Consider the following 18,914-nt stretch of genomic DNA (forward strand, 5'->3'; position numbering starts at 1 on the left):
ACAGTCCAGAGGGGAGAGCACAATGGGGCTCACAGTGTTACAGGTACTGAATCAATAAATAATAATAATGGTATATGTTAAGCGCTTACCATGTGCCAAGCACTGTTCTGAGCCCTGGGGTAGATACAAGGCTATCAGGTTGTCCCGTGTGGGACTCTCAGTCTTAATTCCCATTTTACAGATGAGGTACTGAGGCACAGAGAAGTTAAGTGACTTGCCCAAAGTCACACAGTTGACAAGTGGTAGAGCTGGGATTAGAACCCACAACCTCTGACTCCCAAGCCCGTGCTCTTTCCATTAAGCCACGCTGCTTTCTCCGCTGCTTCTCTTTTGAAGAAGTAGAGGCTGTTGCTCTGAACAGCTAAATGCTCCCTCCCTCCCAAGACCCAAATGCAATTATCTGGTTGTGGAAATGGAGCACAGACCAACAATCGATGTACCTATTGAGTGCTTAATCCGGTGCTCTGAGCCCAGTAAGCACTCAGTAAATACCATCTAATTGTTGGACCTGCCTCTCTTGGGTTAGTCTTCGAAGGAACCAGTGAGTTCCCAGCCAAAGAAACGAGGTTGATAAGATCTCAGGATGACACTACTGTGGATCCAGGTAGAGCGGGAGAGCAGTGGGCTTCGTTCACATTCGGTAGCTGTGGAAAATTCCCTAAGTCCTGGAGTTCTCTAACTGCCTTTACAAACCCGTTCAGGGTTTTACAGCCTCTAAGAACAGGGAACCTCTCTCTGCCCAGTAGGGGAAGGTGTGTTTATGGGGAAGGAAGAAAGTTTCCTTGGCCTGTCCCAGGGCCCCCCATCCAGACAGCGACCGTGGCTCCCAGCTCTGAACCCTGCTGCCGTTGTTTTAGTCAGCAGGAGAAGGCTGGAAGCCTGGTAGGTGAGAGTCCTCTTTTACAGGCAGCCTTGCCCAAAATAGCATCCCAGCCGAGGAGATTAAAGCCTCCTTTAATGGAAAATTTCATTTTCTAAATCAAAATTGAGCAAGTGGAAGTTTGTTTCATATGGATTAAAAGCAGGGTGAGTGCATGTGTTTAAACCCCTGGGAAGAAACCACATCCACTGGAACCATTAGACTGTAAGCTCGTGGTGGGCAGGGTTATTTTGGACTCTCCTAAGCACTTAGTACAGCACTCTGCACACAGTAAGTGCTCAATATATACTATTAATTGATTGGTTGAAAACGCCGGGTGGATCCGGCCCGGGCTCTGAAGGTGAGAGTTCCTCTAACCCTTCTGAGACCCCCTGCCTGAAGAAAGCAAATATAATGGGCTGCATAAATCCCAGCCGGTTTCTCTCATTGCAGCATGACACATCCCTTCAGCGGTGAAACTTCCAGCCACAGTCTAGGGGGGTGAGCCTGGACTGGCAATGTTAACACTGAACTCCATTAAGAAGCTCCCTTGTGTGTTTGTGTGATCCTACTCCACAAGAGCAAGAACTTCAGCATATTTCCAGTGTCATTTCTGTGTTCTTGAAGCTCTGCCTGGGCATGTGTGTTTGTGAGTGTGTCTATATGCGAGAGACAGTGAGAGGCAGAAAAAGACAGAGAAGCAATGTGGCCTTGTGGAAAGACCACAGGATTGGGAGTCGGAGGACCTGGATTCTAATCCTAGCTCTGCCAAATGCTTGCAAGGTGACCTTGGGCAAGTAACTTCTCCATGCCCCAGTTTCCTGATCTGTAAAATGGGATTAAATGCCTGATGTCCCTTCTGCTCAGATAGTGAACCCCATGTGGGACTCGGACTGTGACCAACCTAATAATAATTGTATATGTATACCATCATTAGAATACTATTATTATTATTATTAATTGTGGTATTTGTTAAGCACTTACAATGTGCCAGGCACAATACTAAGCACTGGGGTGGATATAAGCAAAGGGGTTGGACACAGTCCCTGTCTCACATGGTACTCACAGTCTCAATCCCCACTTTGCAGGTGAGGTAACTGAGGCACAAGGAAGTGAAGTGACTTGCCCAAGATCCCCCAGCAGACAGCGGTAGAGCCGGAATTAGAACCCATGTCTTTCTGACTCCTGGGCCCATGCTATATCCACCCCACTGGTGAATTTGTATCCACTCCAGCACTTAGAACAGTGGTTCATTCATTCATTTATTCAATCGTATTTATTAATTCAATCATATTTATTGAGCACTTACTGTGTGCAGAGCACTGTACTAAGTACTTGGGAAAGTACAATACAGCTATAAAGAGTGACACATACTAAGCACTTAACAGATTCCATAAAAAAAGAGAGAGAGAGAGAGAGAGAAAAGGAATGGGAAAGGGTAATGCTTGGCCACCTGTCAGACCAGCTTGAAGACTTTCCAGCTGGTTGCCTAGAAGTAATCCTCCACAACAAGGCCAGTTGAACACCAGAGAGGAGAACCCTGGTTTTTTTTGTGTGTGTGAAAAGCAGTCAATTTTCCCTTCCTGGTTTACCCCCTCACCTTCACCTCAGCCTTCCTCCAGCCTTGGCTCAACTGGCTCAGGGTCTCTGTTTAGCATGGAAACATTATAAATGGGAAATTTACATATGGATCTGAACCGGCAGTCACAAGCCACGAAGAGATACCACAAATAAAAAGGTTTTAAGAACTGCAATTTTAAACCCTAGTCGACACTTCCATGTGTGTCACGAATGCTGTGGGAGAATTTTGCAGGAGTGGTGCAAAAATCTCGAGGCTCTGCCCACTTTAAGTACAGGAATACTTTCCAAAAGCGAGTCCCATCCGTTGCACGTCGGCGTAAACCGTTCATGCGCTTTAATAATATTGGGCCTGAGAACACGTTGCTGAGGAGCAAATGCTGAAAGGTCAGTCATCTGCAGAACAAGTCCTGGTGTTCACTCACTGACAGCCCGGTGAGCGGCCAAATGAATCTGACTTTTAACCCCATCATAACCTTGGCTCAAGCCATCAATCAGTTGCATCTATTGAGCGTTCACTAGGTGCAGAGCACCATACTAAGTGTTTGGGAGAGTACAGTGTAGCAGGGTTGGTAGACACATTCCCTGCCCACAAGGGGCTTACGGTCAAGAGGGCCTTATTAGTTATTTTTGTGATCGAAGTCGTCAGAGGGTTGATTTCCATTTACAAAAGCATCAACTGTCCACAGATTCCAGTTACCAAACTTCAGGTGTTCAGATAGATTTAGATGCTGTCACCCACCCTGCCGTCGGGTAGGGGAGGATTTTTTTCTAGGTGGAAGTTTGTTTCATATTGATTAAAACCACAGTGAGTAAATGCGTTTGAACCTGTGGGAAGAAACTACATCCACCAGCATGTAGTGTAAACTCGCTGTGGGCAGGGAATGTGTCTACCAACTCATGTTATGTTGTACTCTCCCAAGCACTTAGTAGAGTTCTTGGTACAGTACAAGGCTTAGATTAATGTTTAGAAATGAAAATGCCATTTAACATAGCCGCAACATTTATGTTTTGACTTTTCGTGGGACAGAGAGAGCAAGACCTAATGCTGTAAATTCCATTTATCTCCACCACACGTATGGTTGCCCAGGGGGAGAATGGCAGAGAGTTGGCGAGTCCCCTCCGAGCAGGGCCTCGCCTCCTGGCGGCACTCACGTTGCGACCCTGTCTTTCCAGATCACTCGACGTCCAGCGGCCCGTCCTCGTTCAAGCCCAGCCGCTCCGTGGTCAGCCTGCCCACCGCCCATGTAATGCCGTCCAGCTCTGACTCGTCCGTCTCCAAGCCCGGGGAGGCCCCGTCAGGCGACGGGTCCAGGTGGAGCAGCGCGAGCCTCCTGCGGTTGCCGGGGAGCCGGAGCCGCGGGGACTGGGGAGAGTCGGCATCGCTGGACATGAAGGACCTGCGGCCCACGCGCAAATGGTCCTCCCTGTCCAGGCTGAGCATCCCCGATACCTGCAGCTCGGACGGGAGCGTGCGGTCGGAGGACTCCCGGGTGAGCCTGGGCAAGCCGGGGAGGACCCGGGCGTCCACCCCGCCTGACCCTCGGACCCTCGGGCCCGCCGGCCTGCACCACAGCGTGGAGCTGCTCAAGCTGGACGACAGGGACAGGGACGTGAGCCAAAGGCGCTGCTCCACCCTGGACCGCAAGTACAAATTTGACAGCTGCAGTCAGGAGGCCTTTGGGATCTCTCCGGCCACCCAGAGGAGACACCTCGTAGACATGTCTTACAGTGCCTTACCTGAAAGCAAGCCCCCGGCCTTGGGCCCCGAGACGTACGACCACAGGTACTTCCTGCCGGGGCAACAGGCCGGGGGACCCACGCATTCGTCCGTGAGGACTCAGCTGTGGCTCAGCGAGCAGTTGAACGCCAACCCTCCGGCCCGTAGGTCCGTAGAAGACTCCTATAGACTGGCCGCCTGGCAACAGCCACAGCAGCAGCAGCTGGATGAGCTCAGGTTAGGAAGAGAGTCTCCACTGCAGGTAAGCCTCAGGCCGGACGGCCATTCGTTGTGGCTCGAGGGGTGGCCGTCGTGATTTTCTTCCTCTCGGGCCCGGAGTCTGTGCCGAGGAGCCGTTGCGTTTCTTCGGTTAAGCATTTTTGGTGTGCGGGTGTTTGTGTTGTGTGTTTCCTAGAAGAAATGTCCCTCTTTGCTGGGATTGTAATGCTAGGAAATGTCCCTTCTGGATCATACCAACGGTCTGTCCACTGTAGGATTCTTACTGAGATGGGAACATCCGGTTAAGCATTTTTGTGTGTGTGTGTGTGTGTGTGTGAGCGAGAGAGAGCGAGAGAGAGAGCAATAGAGAGAGTTTGTGTATATATGTGTTTCCTAGAAATGCCCCTTCCGGCTCATATCAGTGGTCCGGCCACTGTAGGATTCTGACTCGGACAGGGATATCCAGACCCTTGGAGGAATCTCGTGCTGTTGGCCGTCCCGGACCCCCCACCCTGATGAGTAGGGATGGGTCTCAGTCATGGGACCACTGTATCTGAGCTGATTGTTCAGCACAGTGCTGGGCACGAGGTCAATGCTAAACAAATACACAATTTTTATTCTTTAAGGTACCCTATCATATCCCCTCAGGTCATGGAGGTGTATTTATTAAGCACCTAACATGTGCAGAGCCCTGTCCTAAGGAGACGGGAGAACACGGTGAAATGTACACTGTTTCATAGGCGAGAGATCAACTACTGACCAGAAAGAAGCAGGGTCTACATTTTCAAAAAAAAGGATAAGGATTGTGACATGTGCTAAGCGCTTCCTAGGTGCTGAGAACGCACTGTACTAGTTAATGAAGTTGGACGTAGTCCTCGTCCCATATGGGGCTCCCAGTCTAAATAGGAGAGAGAATGGGTATTTACATCTCCATTTTGCAGATGAGGGAATTGAGGCCCAGAGAAGTGAAGCGACTGGCCCAAGGTCTCACAGCAGACAGTGGGCAGAGCCGGGCTTAGGACCCAGGTCCTCGGACTTCCAGGCCCGTGCTCTAGCCATTTGGCCACACTACTTCCATAGATCACAGCTTCAGACCTGTGAGACGGAGGTGGCGGATGGACAGGAAGGAAGGGTTTCTGAGGCTGGAAGGTCAGCTGCCTGGGGCAGGGCTTGCTGCTGGCCGGGGGCCGCTGCCCCAGCTTCGTGGCTGGCCTTGGTTGTTTGGGCTCTGATCTTCTGAACCTGGCAGTTTTAGGTCTGAGCCTGCTCTGTGACCCTGGACAAGTCACTTCACTTCTCTGTGCCTCAGTTACCTCATCTGTAAATACCACAGTCTGTAAAATGCAGATCTGGGACTGTGAGCCCTATGTAGGTCAGGGATGGTGTCTGATCTGATTATCTTGCATCTTACCCAGCACCTGGAACAGTGCTTGACATTTAGCAAGTGCTTAATAGCAAATACCACAATTATTATTCTGAGCCAGAGGATACTGAAACAAAGGTGGCGTTCATAAAAGAGAAGCAGCGTGATATAGAGGAAAGAGCATGGGGCCCAAGAGACAGAGGACCTGGGTTCTAATCCTGACTCTGCCCCTTGTCTGCTGTATGACCTTGGCAAGTCACTTCCCTTCTCTGGGCCTCAGTTACCTCACCTGGAAAATGGGGATTAAGAGTGCAAGTCCCGAGTCAGACATGGACTGTGTCCCACCTGATTAATTTATATCTCCCCCAGCTCTTAGAACAATGCATGGGACATAATAAGAGCACAACAAATACCATAAAAAAAAAAGCTCTCAGGTTTAGTGGAAAGAGCGCTGGCTTGGGTGTCAGAAAATGTATTCTAACCCCCGTTCCTCTACTTGTCTGCTGTGTGATCTTGGGCAAGTCACTTCACTTCTCTGTGCCTCATCTGTAAAATGGGGATTATGACTGTGAACCCAGTATGGGACAACCTGATTACCTTGAATCTACCCCAGCTCTTAGAACAGTGCTAGGCACATAGTAAGCGCTTAACAAATGCCATTATTATTATTACTCCCAGCCAGCCAAGTTCTGCAGGATCCAAACTTCTGGTGCCTGATCCGTACCCCTCCCTGGGAGCGGCGACCACCCATTTCCTGGAGGCGTAAATCTGGGTGGGGCTCGGAATGTTGCCACCCTCAGTAGATGGGCAGAAGCGGGGTCTTCCAACACAGAGATGAGTGGGAGGAAAAGGAAGAGAAGGAGGGTAAGACCTGGCCGTGAGGGATTTTCTTCTCTTCCAAGGTTGTGTCTGCTTACTACTGGCGCCACTGAGGTTACTGAGGTCTGGGTTGGTGTTTAACAAATACCAGTACTATTATTATTAGGTAATAATAATAACCCCAACACCTAGTATAGTGCATGGCAAACAGTAAGTACTTTACAAATGCCGTAAAAAAAGAAAGTCCCAAAAGCCTGAGGCCAGGCAGAGGCAGAGGCTCCTGCCTCTGGATTTACCCTTTGCATTGTTGGCCCTGCTCAGCCAGGAGGAGAGGAGCCTGTGTCCCTGGGTGGGACCCACCATGCTCTTGAGAAGCTGGTAAAATAATTGCCCCACTTCCACACCCCTTGGCCTAGAAGCTTTTCGGTGTTGGGTTGGAAACGTGAGTGATGCTCGGTCCTTTTGAAAATGGTATTTTTTTTTTTATGGTATTGGTTAAGTGTTTTTACTATGTGCCAGGCACTGTACTCAGTGCTGGGATAGATTCAAGGTAATCAGGTTGGACACAGTCCCTGTCACACATAGGGCTCACAGTCTTAATCCTCATTTTAAAGATGAGGGAACTGAGGACAGAGAAGTGAAGTGATTTGTCCAAGGTCACATAGCTGCAGACAAGTGGTGGAGCCAGGACCGGGTCCCAGGTCTTCTGAATCGTAGGCCGATACTCTATCCACTAGGGCACTTTGCTTCTCTTTTGGGGGTATTTTGAGGAAAAGTTGGCATTTCAAGTTACTAAACAATGCAGTTTAAAGAATTCATTCATACAGTTGTATTTTATTGAGAACTTACTGTGTGCAGAGCGCTGTACTAAGAGTTTGGGAAAGTACAATAAAACGATAAACAGACATTCCCTGCCCACAACAAGCTTACAGTCTAGAGGGGGAGACAGACGTTAATATAAGGAAATAAATTACAGATATGTACATAAGTACTGTGCAGCTGGGAGGGTGGAGATGAATAATAATAAGAATAATGATGGTATTTGTTCAGCACTTACTATGTGCTAAGCACTATTTTAAGCGCTGGGTCAGATTGTCAGGTTGTCAGCTTGTCCCCCGTGGGGCTCACAGTTCTCAATCCCCATTTTACAGATAAGGGAACTGAGACCCAGAGGAAGTGAAATGACTTGCCCAAGGTCATGCAGCAGACAAATGGCGGAGCCATGACCTTCTGACTCTCAGGCCCGTGCTCTATCTACTACGCCAGGTTGCAGCAAGTCAGGGGGAAGCAGAAGGGAGTGGGAGAAGCTTGATGATGCTCTTTAGCCTGAAGCACCAGCCCCATCCCCCGCCTTCTCCCCACCTGTACATACCGAGGAGGGAGAGAAACCCCCCAGAAAGAGCTCACCGTCCTTCTGCCCTCTTCCCCACGCAGTCTGAATGGTTCTCCCCAGAGACTGACCAAAGCTCAAGATGGCAATCTGAGCAGCTCAGTGGCTGTTAGAGGCAAGGCAAGGCCCTCCGCTCTCGGACCTGAAGTCTTCCTCCTCTTCCCTCGAACATCCCCCCGACTCCTGCCATCATCACCGCAGCTGCGGCAGCCCCGGGAGGATAAAGGGGAGAGAGGAGGGAGGAGAAAGGAGGGAGCGAGGGCGGGAATGGGCACTTTGGAAGAGACCTCATAGTTTCCACACCCAAGACTTAGTTTTGGACAGTTGGAATTTGACCGTAAAGCATTTTCCTCTCAAGACAAGCAGATTCTGGCTCTTTTGGGGTGACCAGTGATCTCATCTAGTGCCCAACAGGAGACCTGCAAGGAGGAGGCTGGGGGCGGGGAGGGAATGGGCTTGTTTTACTTGTGCAAATTAATAATAATAATGGTGGTATTTGTTCATTCAATCGTATTCATTGAGCACTAACTGTGTGCAGAGCACTGTACTAAACACTTGGAATGTACAATTTGGCAACAGACAATCCCTGCCCAACAATGGGCTCGCAGTCTAAATGGGGGAGACAGACAACAAAACAAGTAGTCAGGCATCAGTACCATCAAGATAAATAGAATCATACATATATACACATTTGTTAAGTGCTTACTATGTGCCAAGTAATGGGCTAAGCACTGGGGTAGATACAGGCTACTCAGGTGAGACACAGCTTGGTCCCGAGCCTCGAAAACCCCAGCTCTTGGGAGAAAAATTGAAAGTCGGAGAGAGAGAGAGGCTGAGCAGCCTTTAGGCATGAATTAGGAGCTGCCGACCCGCTCTTTCTGTTCCCAGCCCAACGCTCTTCAGCTCATGGGAATCCTCCCACCTGCAACTTTTATTTTTAACCCTGGGAAAATGCTGTCGCCTAGGAAACTCGAGCCTCTGCTGAGCAAACCCACCTCACAGGGACGTGCCATTTGTGTGTAAGTGGGGACCTAGCTGATTCCATTTTGAGGAATTCCACTTTCTCTTAGAGCATTGAGTTCTTCTCCAGCTGGTCCCAACAGTCTCGTCCAACATGGAATTCCCTTTTCTCTCTTGGTGATGAGCCCAAGGGGAGGAATGGAAGAATCAGGCCCCATTTCCACCGTCCCATTAGGCGTCCAACCTGAATTCCCAACTGGGAAGTTGTCTTCCACCCCTAACCCTCTTCTTCTCTTCCTCCTCTCCCTAAGTTTTCTTTTGGGAGGTTAGACCCACATTCCTTGACCTAATGTTCCTTTCGAGGTACATAAAGGATCACCAGGCATTTTGATCCTTCTGCCAGTTACGTCTCTTTTAAGAATAGAATGAAAGCACAAAGGGAAATGGGACGTTGTATTATAGAGGTCTCTTATTCTCACCTGCAACTGACATCTCAGCTTCAACTTATTTCCTTTGAAATATTTTAGACTATATATATATATATATATATATATATATATATGTATGTATAAGGGAAGCAGCGTGGCTTAGTGTATAGACCACAGGCCTGGGGGGTCAGAGGAGCTTGGGGCGTCAGAGGACCTGGATTCTAATCCCAGCTCCACCACATGTTGGCTGTGTGACCATTGGCAAGTCACTTTACCTCTCTGGGCCTCGATTACTTCATCTATGAAACGGGAATAAGAGTGTAAGCCCCATGTGGGACAGGGACTATATCCCACCTGAATAACTTGTATCTACCTCAGTGCTTAGAACGGTGCTTGACACATAGTACACGCTTCACAAGTACCATATAAATTATTATTACTCTAGCCTTTAGTACAGTAAAGTAGACCTACTAAGCTGGTGGAAGAGGCGTGTATTCCTGCTAACTCTGTACAGTCCAAGGAACCCTGGATGGCAGGAGTGAGATATAAGGGATACCCACTTCCTCACTGCCGGGTAAGGCCCTGCGTGGGCTGGATCTGGTAGCACGACAGCTCTTCCCCACATTGCCTCCGTGCACAGGGCAGGAAACGGACGATTCTAAAAGTGGACCTATGCTTCCATCCACCCACGAGAAGCAGTGCGGCAGAGAGGATCGAGCACAGGGGTGGGAGTCAGCGAAGCCTCTTAGGTGCTGAGGCCCCGTTAGTAAGGCTCATGTTATTGATTTGCTGTTTTCTGTTTCCTTGGCAATGTGCCCACACTTTTAGACGCAGGAGTCATCCGGGTTTCTGTTTCCTTCTTTGAGAAATAGCCACGGGTTCCTGAATTTTGTTGCCGGTTTAAGGCATACACAGAATTGACTGAATACAGCTTGCCTGTATTATGGGCGATTGGCACCTTACTGGCAGCGCTGCAAGTAAGCCAGGAAGGGCCAGAACTTAGCCCCAGTAGAAGAGAAAGAGCCGGAACAACTTTTCCGTTTGAACGGCTTACGGGCAGCCGGGAAGGGGCCGAGGTGCCCGTTTCCGCCTTCGCTCCCTCCCTCCTCCTCCCTCCTCCTCCCTCCTCTCTCCCCTTTATCCTCCCGGGGCTACCCTAGCTGCGGTGATGATGGCAAGAGTCGGGGGGATGTTCGAGGGTAGAGGAGGAAGAGGAAGACTTCAGGTCCTAGAGGAGAGGGCCTTGCCTTGCCCCCAACAGCCATTGAGCTACTCAGATTGCCACCCTGAGCTTTGGTCAGTCTCTGGGGAGAACCATTCAGCTTGCGTGGGGAAGAGGGCAGAAGGACGGTCAGCTCTTTCTGGGGGGTTTCCTCTCCCTCCTTGGTATGTAGAAGTGGGGAGAGAGCGAGGGATGGAGCTGGAGCTTCCGGCCTCTGGCCCCGCCCATCGCATCATCACTTTGTGCCTTATGCCCAGCATATGCGGTGACATCACGGATGTTCCGTTAAGCCTTTTTATGAGTTTCACCCCCAGTTATTGTTAGGTGCCATGGGCCTCCAGAAATCATGGCTTTGTTCTTTTTAAAATCCTAGTTATTCCACATATCTGATCTTCAGCTTCTGGAGTTGCTGTTGTCTGGCAGTGGACGGTTTGGGTTCTTCAGGGAGAATCGGATTTCTGCAGACAACCCTAGATCCAGCTATTTGTTTTTAGGTGCTATTCATCCTTCTGGAAAAGAAGCCACTCCCCCCGCCACCCCCCAGGCAGAGATATTTAGCGGCACCAGGCAGCTTCTTTGTTTGGTACATTTCCCGTGTGACTTGGCTTATTGTACCATCAGTAAGAGTTTACAGCAGCTTCATAAATATAATGTCTTTTTGTAATGAGTCTGGGAGTGCCAATCTCAGAACAGAGCCATGTTTGTAATCAAGCTGGCATCCGAAGAGCGTTTTAATATGGTGGGTAAAAAGGCAGGAGGCTTGAAATAATCTATTTCAAGTTTTTGTTCGGTGAAATCTTCCCAGGACTCCCTTTTCTTGGCACAAGCCATCCAGATAATCTGAAGTGTGAAATTAATCTGGCAGAGGAGCCAAGCTCTGTGGCAATTCCTCTGAGTTTTAAATAATGAGCAGGGACATAAGAACCACCACAAAAAGCAGGACATTGAGTAGCAGGTCTCTGCCTCTGTTCCGTAGCCGGATCCATGCTCCGGACAGGCCCGCCCTCTTGTGCTTGGAACTGGAAATCTTGATTCCTGCTTGCCGACCCAGTTTCGGAAGAGAGTTGGAGCCTCAGTTCACCCTGTTGTCTCAGTTTTCCAACTCTGGCTTCGGCTCCGCAAGGGAGGGGGGAGGGGGGCGGGGAAAGGCTACAGTAACTAATGACTTTTACATGAGCTTGTTTCTTGCTGAAATCAGCCACCTTTGGGAAGATCAGGTTTTGAAAATGGTGTTACTAACCTGCAGCAGTGTAATAGTATTTATTGAACTCTAGCTATGCACAGAACAATGTACTAATTATTTTTTATTAATGTCTGCCTCCCCCTCTAGAGTGTAAGCTTGTTGAGGGCAGGGAATGTTTCTGCCAACTCTTGTGTACTGCACTGAAGTTATAGTGCTCTGCACACAGTAAGTGCTCAATACATATCAGTCAATAAAAGGACTGGGAGAGAATACACAGGAGGGAATTAAACTCAGTCCCTGTCCCTTGTGGGGCTTATGGTGGGTCTCAAATGGACCATGAGTGGGTTGAGGGAGCTCTGAGCAGAGGTCCGATACCCAGGTCTCTACAGCGTGCCCTAGGCTGCTCCAGCTGCTGCTTCTACTACAAGAAGGACATGCCACTCGGAGAAGCAGAGTGGTCTAGTGGATAGAGCCCAGGCCTGGGAGTCGAAAGGACCTGGGTTCTAATCCCGACCCTGCCACTTGTCTCCTATGATGCTGGGCAAGTCACTTCACTTCACCCATATAGCTCTCTCCACTCCATCTCCTGCCCTCTGTGGCTAGATTTGGTTCCATCCAGCCCAGCCCTGTGGGTTACCAATGACCCTTCCTACCAGCTGACACTCTTAGTCATTCATTCATTTAGTAGTATTTATTGAACGCTTACTATGTGCGGAGCATTGTACTAAGCGCTTGGAATGTACAGTTGGGCAACAGAGACAATATCTGCCCAATGACGGGCTCACAGTCTAATCGGGGAGACAGACGGACAAAAACAAAACAACATCATCAAGATAAATAGAATCAAGGGGATGTACACCTCATTAACAAAATAAATAGGGTAATAAATATATACAATTGAGCACAGTGCTGAGGGGAGGGGAAGGGGAGGAGCAGAGGGTGGTGTGGGGAGGAGGGGGGAGCAGAGGGAAAGGGGGCTCAGCGGAGGGGACAGGGGAAAGGGGAGGGGAAGAGGGTGGAGAGGGAGCAGAGGGAGAAGTGGGGGCTCAGTCTGGGAAGGCCTCTTGGAGGAGGTGAGCTCTCAGTAGGGCTTTGAAGAGGGGAAGAGAGTTTGGCGGAGGTGAGGAGGGAGGGCATTCCAGGACAGCGGTAGGACATGGGCCAGGGGTCCGCGGCGGGATAGGCGTGGCCCGGGGACAGTGAGGAGGTGAGTGGCAGAGGAGCAGAGCGTGCGGGATGGGCAGTAGAAAGAGAGAAGGGAGGAGAGGTAGGAGAGGGCAAGGTTATAGAGAGCCTTGAAGCCAAGAGTGAGGAGTTTTTGTTTCGTGCGAAGGTTGATAGGCAAACACTGGAGGTTTATAAGGAGGGGAATGACATGCCCAGAGCGTTTCTGTAGGAAGATGATCCTTGCAGCGGAATGAAGAATAGACTGGAGCAGGGAGAGGCAGGAGGAAGGGAGATCAGAGAGGAGGCTGACACAATAATCCAGTCGGGATATTATGAGAGCTTGTACCAGCACGATAGCCATTTGGATGGAGAGGACAGGGCCGATAACATATGTTCCTTCCCGGAAGAGCATGACCAGCTCCCCTCAGTCCCCTCTACCCCATCCAGAAGAGGGGCATCAGAGCCGGAGGACACAGCACAGCTGTGGAATAATAATAATTATGGTGTTTGTAAAGCACTTATGTGCCAAGCACTCTTCTAAGCGTTGGGTAGAGACAAGGTAATCAGGTCATCCCACTTGGGGCTCACAGTCTTAATCCCCATTTTCCAGATGAGGGAACTGAGGCACCAAGAAGTGAAGTGGCTTACCCAAGGTCACACAGCAGACAGGTGGTGGAGCCGGGATTAGAACCCACGTCCTCTGACTTCCAAACCCGTGCTCTTTCCACTAAGCCACACTGCTTCCAGGGTCGAGGTGGTGGATGGGAGGAGACGGGCATGTGCAAGCCAAACAAGCATTTGAAAGACCCAGTTAGTTTGGATTCAAACAATGATAATAATAATAATAATGATGGTATTTGTTAAGCACTTACTATGTGCAAAACACTGTTCTGAGCACTGGGGGGATACAAGGTGATCAGGTTGTCCCGTGTGGGGCTCACAGTCTTAATCCCCATTTTACAGATGAGGTAACTGAGGCCCAGAGGAATTAAATGACTTGCCCAAAGTCACACAGCTGACAAGTGGCAGAGCCGGGATTAGAACCCACGACCTCCGTCTCCCAAGCTTGCGGTCTTTCCGCTAAGCCACGCTGCTTCTCTACTAAGCCACGCTACTTTGCTGCTAATCATTTTGTGGTAGACCCCTACCGGCTCATTCTCCAACGTGGTTTTGTGCAATTTGTTCTTCCTAAGTATCTGATTCTTCACCTGCTCCCAGTATGAAGCTGGGTCGGTCGATCATGCGGTCATTGTGACTTTCTATGTTAGGTGGCAGCAGGCTCAGGAATGACCCCTATGGAATGCACCCCTGCCTTCCAGTTTGACATGGTACGTATATACTTCCCCTTAGTCTTCTCGTGTCCTCTTAGTCTTTACTGTGTGCAAAGTACTTTAGTAAGTGCTGGGGAGAGAACAAGAGTAATAATTATTATTATGGTATTTGTTAAGCGCTTACTATGTGCTGAGCATTGTTCTAAGTGCTGGATATAGAACATCAGACATATTGCCTGCCCATCACGAGCTCACAGTCTAGAGGGGGAGACAGACATTAATTGATTTTGTGTGTGTGTATATTATGTGGCATGAAGCAGAGTGGCTCCGTGGAGGAAGCAGGGGCTTAGGAGTCAGAGGTCGTGGGTTCTAATCCCAGCACCGCCACCTGTCAGCTGTGTGACTTTGGGTAAGTCACTTTACTTCTTGGTGCCTCAGCTACCTCATCTGTAAAATGGGGATTAAGACTTGCGAGCCTCACATGGGACAACCTGATGACCCTGTATCTACCCCAGTGCTTAGAACAGTGCTCGGCACATAGTAAGCGCTTAACAAATACCAACATTATTATTATTATTATTATGAATACTTCTAGCTCCACTTTAGGGTCAGTCTGATCCCCCAGCCATGGCGTAGTGGATAGAGCACAGGCCTGGGAATCAGAAGGTCATGGATTCTTCTCCTCCCTGTGCCACTTGTCTGCTGTGGGATGTTGGGCAAATCACTTCACTTCTCTGTGCCTCAGTTATTTCATCTGTAAAATGGGAATTGAGACTGTGCACCCCATGTGGGACAGCGACTGTGCCCAACCTGATTTGCTTGTATCCACCCCAGCGCTTAGTACAGAGTCTGGCACATACCACAATTATTATACTCTCTCCTCAGGGCTACCTAAGTTAATTTTCCCATTAACTCGTCAGCCATGAGAGCGGATGCAAAGTTTTGAAATGAAACCCAGGATGTGGGTGGATTCAGTTAGCCCTCTCCTTCCTGATGTCCCAGGGCTCTCCCCATTCCTCCTTGCTCCGTGGCAGGGCAATGGCTTCACCCTCCAGCTTCATAAGCGATTAGCAGCCTAGGGAAGCATCCCTTCCAGACTCACTCCCTGGGTTTTCAGGTAAGGACATCAGACTGAGCTGTGCCTTGACTCTATTTATTGCCGTTGTTCTTGTCTGTCCATCGTAAGCCCGTCAAACGGCAGGGACTGTCTCTATCTGTTGCCGACTTGTTCATTCCAAGCGTTTAGTGCAGTGCTCTGCACATAGTAAGCGCTCAATAAATACTATTAAATAAATATTATTGAATGTGCCATCCTGAGTCAGTCTCTGGATCAGATCTGTGGTCCAGCCGTTAGATTAGAAATTCCTCAGAAGCAGGGAACTAGATCTCCTATCATCTGTTGACTCTCTCAGACACCTGAGAGGAGCAGCATGGCCTAGTGGAAAGATCACGGACCTAGGAGTCAGAGGACCTGGGTTCTAATCCCGGATCTGCTACCTGCCTGGTGCGTGACCTTAGGCAAGTCACTTCACTTCTCTGTGCTTCAGCTTTTTCAATTATAAAATGGGGATTCAATACCTGTTCTCCATCCTGCTTAGTGTCTGAGTTCTGTGTGGGCCAGGGACTGTGTGTCTGACTTGATTAGCATGTATCTACTTCGGTCAGTCGCTTGACACAGAGTAAGTGCTTAACAAATACTATAATAATTACAGTAACCTAATACAGTGTTCTGTACAAAAATAGGTACTCAATAAACTCTGTTGAATGAAGGAAATTCAGCCCACAGGAAATTCAGCCCACAATTCTATCTCTGTTAAGGGCATCAGATTGGTCTCCATCCAGGGTAATAATAATTCTGGTACTTGTTAAGCGCTTACTGTGTTCATTCGATCGTATCTGTTGAGCACTTACTGTGTGCAGAGCACTGTACTAAGCTCTTGAAAAGTACAATTCAGCTAAAAAGACAATCCCTACCCAACAATGGGCTCACAGTCCATGTGCCAAGCACTGTTCAAAACACTGGGGTAGATCCAAGTGAAAGTATTGTACTTTTCCAAGTGCTTAGTACATAGTAAGTGCTCAAATACTATTGATTGATTGGTTGCTCTCTTAGGTTCACACATCATAACTCATTATGGATTTATCTTCTATGAATCTATCAGGACTTTTCTTAAGCCTAGTGATATTTTTTGCCCACCCCCCATCCTACATTACAGATAAGTTCATAAAAAGACCCATCTCAGGATGGCATCTGGAGAGTTTCCAGTCCTCTACCAGTCTTGACTACAGCAGGGGGAGAGTCAAGCAGAGGCCTACCCAGTCCATTTCTAGTGGCCAGTGGCTAGCGAGTGGAAGGCAATCTGCTACAAGTCAAAAGTCACAAGTGCTGGGCAGCAGCAGCATGGGAGAGAGTCAAGGGTGGAGACTCAAGTTGACTGGGCAGAAAAAGGTGATGGTAATCCGCTTCTATATTTTTACCAAGAAAACCCTATGGCTATACCTCCAGAACAATTGCAGATGGAGCGTGGGGCATTCTGGGAGAGATGTGTCCATGGAGTCGCTATGGGTTGGAGATGTCTCGACAGCGTAAGACAGGACAAGACATAAAAAGGTATCATTTCTGGGTCAAATCCATGATCCACCCAGGCCAGGGCTTTGCCTCTTCTTAGCGGAAGTATGTTCTAGTTGCCCTCCCAGACACCCACCCTCATCTTTCAGAATGAACAAACTGACACCCTGAACTCTCCCAGCTATATTTTTAACGCTTTCCTGTCATCTGTGAACCTATCAAAATTCTCCTCCTCAATTTATGGTCTCGTTACATTTTACTTAACGACTCTCCAGAATGAAGGAGGAAAATGTAATCATGCTAGGCAGGACCGAAGAGCTCGTCCAGTCCTTTGTCTTGTCTTAGGCTGTCCAGTCCTCTCCAATCCGTAGCCACTCCACGGACACATCTCTCTCAGAACTCCCCACCTCCACCTGCAATCGATCTGGTAGAATAGCCGTAGAGTTGTCTTGATAAAAACACAGAAGCGCTTTACCATTGCCTTCTTCCGCGCAGTCTGCTTGGGTCTTTGCCCTCGACTCTCTCCCATGCCGCCGCTGCCCAGCACAGGTGAGTTTTGACTTATAGCAGATTGCCTTCCGCTCGCTAGCCACTGCCCAAGCTAGGAATGGAATGGGTATTCAAGTCCCTTCTACTGCTGCTCAGAGACCCTGCTTTTCATGGTCTTCTCCGTTGGCATGGTGTTTGCATTGGTTGCTTTAGATAGTGTCCCTTCTCAGGAGGGCACTCTGTCTTCCCTTTCCCCTCCTCCCTCCCTGTCCTTAGGTAGTAAGCCCCACGTAGGCAGAGAACGTGTTTTTTAGGGAAAACAAAAGCAGAACACAAAGGCCTCAAACTATTTTTGATTTTCTCCCTTGGACCTTTGCACTGACATTTGACTGTAAGCTCGGTGTGGGCAGGGAACGTGTCTACCAACTCTGTTGTACTCTCCCAAGTGCTTAGTACAGTGCTCTGCACACAGTAAGCGCTCAATAAATTCCACTGATGAAGATGACAGCAGCTGTATAGGTGCCTAAAACCCAGTGGGAAGCAGAAACTGTCACCACACAAGTCAGAACAAGGAATGAAACCCAAGAGCCTTTTGTAAGTTGACAGGTGGGAACCCCAAATGTCAGTGTCTGTAATAAAATAATGTGTCTGTTGTCGGGTGAGATGCTTGATTAATTATTAAAAAAGAAACATAAATTGCAAAGCCCACTCCACCTGTTGTATATTGATTTTTATTGTGTTTGTAAAAAGGGTGTATCATAGAGTGTAGAGCAGTTCTCTTAAATTCACCATTTTTTCAAGATGTGAATATGATCAACTGCATGATGCATACCTAATGTAAGAGTAATGTGATATATATATATATTTTAACCAACCAATGCATAAAGGCAGTCTAAACATCAGTCTTACAGCTATTTCTTGTACCATTATAAATTAATGTTAGAATTCTCTCTTCAGAGATTTGAGCTTATTTTTAACATCTAGTATTTGTTCCTTTTAAGTACAGCTGCTTGTTAATATTTTTCTTAGGGAACCCACTTGTCTCTAAAGTACTTGTTCAGCAGAATGGGTGACAGTGAATAAGGAATCACCTGCCTTTTGCCAACAATTGTATGGCCATTTTATCTTCACGATCAATTGGTATTTGAAAGGGGTAGAGAAAATATAGTGAATTCTTCTTCTCAGTTAACTCCCAAGACAAAAATACACTTTCCAAATGAACCCTTCCATTTGCTATTGTTATAAGGAATAAAGTCAAGAGTGGCAGGATTTCCCATTTAGCTTTCTACTCCTCTTGATCCAGACATTTTTCTGGTACTTGGTTGTGCAGCTTCCAAGGGAGAAGGGATCGGCGAATGGGTCCACAGGAAAAGCGATTATAGGGTGTGCATTCCTCCCTCTCATCAGGATTGGCTTTTCACCTCTGTTGAAATGTCCAGGTGCGGTTCAACTCTGTGGAGGAGCTCTGAATCTGCCTCCCCCACCACCCAGCAGTCTGTCACATCTTCTGGGCATCTTCTGACCCATTTGGAGCCTTTTACTACTACTACTACTAATAATAATAATACTATTTAAGTGCTTACTATGTGCCAGACACTGTACTAAGCGTTGGGAGAGGTACAAGCAAATCAGGTTGGTCACAGTCTCTGTCCCACGTAGGGCTCACAGTCTCACTCC

The 18,914-nt window shown here is 48.4% G+C and overlaps 1 protein-coding gene across 1 annotated transcript in view; it reads left to right on the top strand.

Annotated features, from left to right (window-relative positions):
* Window positions 1–18,914, top strand: part of CEP85L (centrosomal protein 85 like) — a 185,135-nt gene that overhangs the window by 58,951 nt on the left and 107,270 nt on the right. The window contains exon 3 of the mRNA XM_029052078.1: window positions 3,614–4,419. Coding sequence (XP_028907911.1) covers window positions 3,614–4,419 — 806 coding nt within the window. The remainder of the gene's footprint in view (window positions 1–3,613; window positions 4,420–18,914) is intronic.

The sequence above is a fragment of the Ornithorhynchus anatinus genome, chromosome 2, assembly GCF_004115215.2.
Source record: "Ornithorhynchus anatinus isolate Pmale09 chromosome 2, mOrnAna1.pri.v4, whole genome shotgun sequence".
Taxonomy (NCBI): Eukaryota; Metazoa; Chordata; class Mammalia; order Monotremata; family Ornithorhynchidae; genus Ornithorhynchus; species Ornithorhynchus anatinus.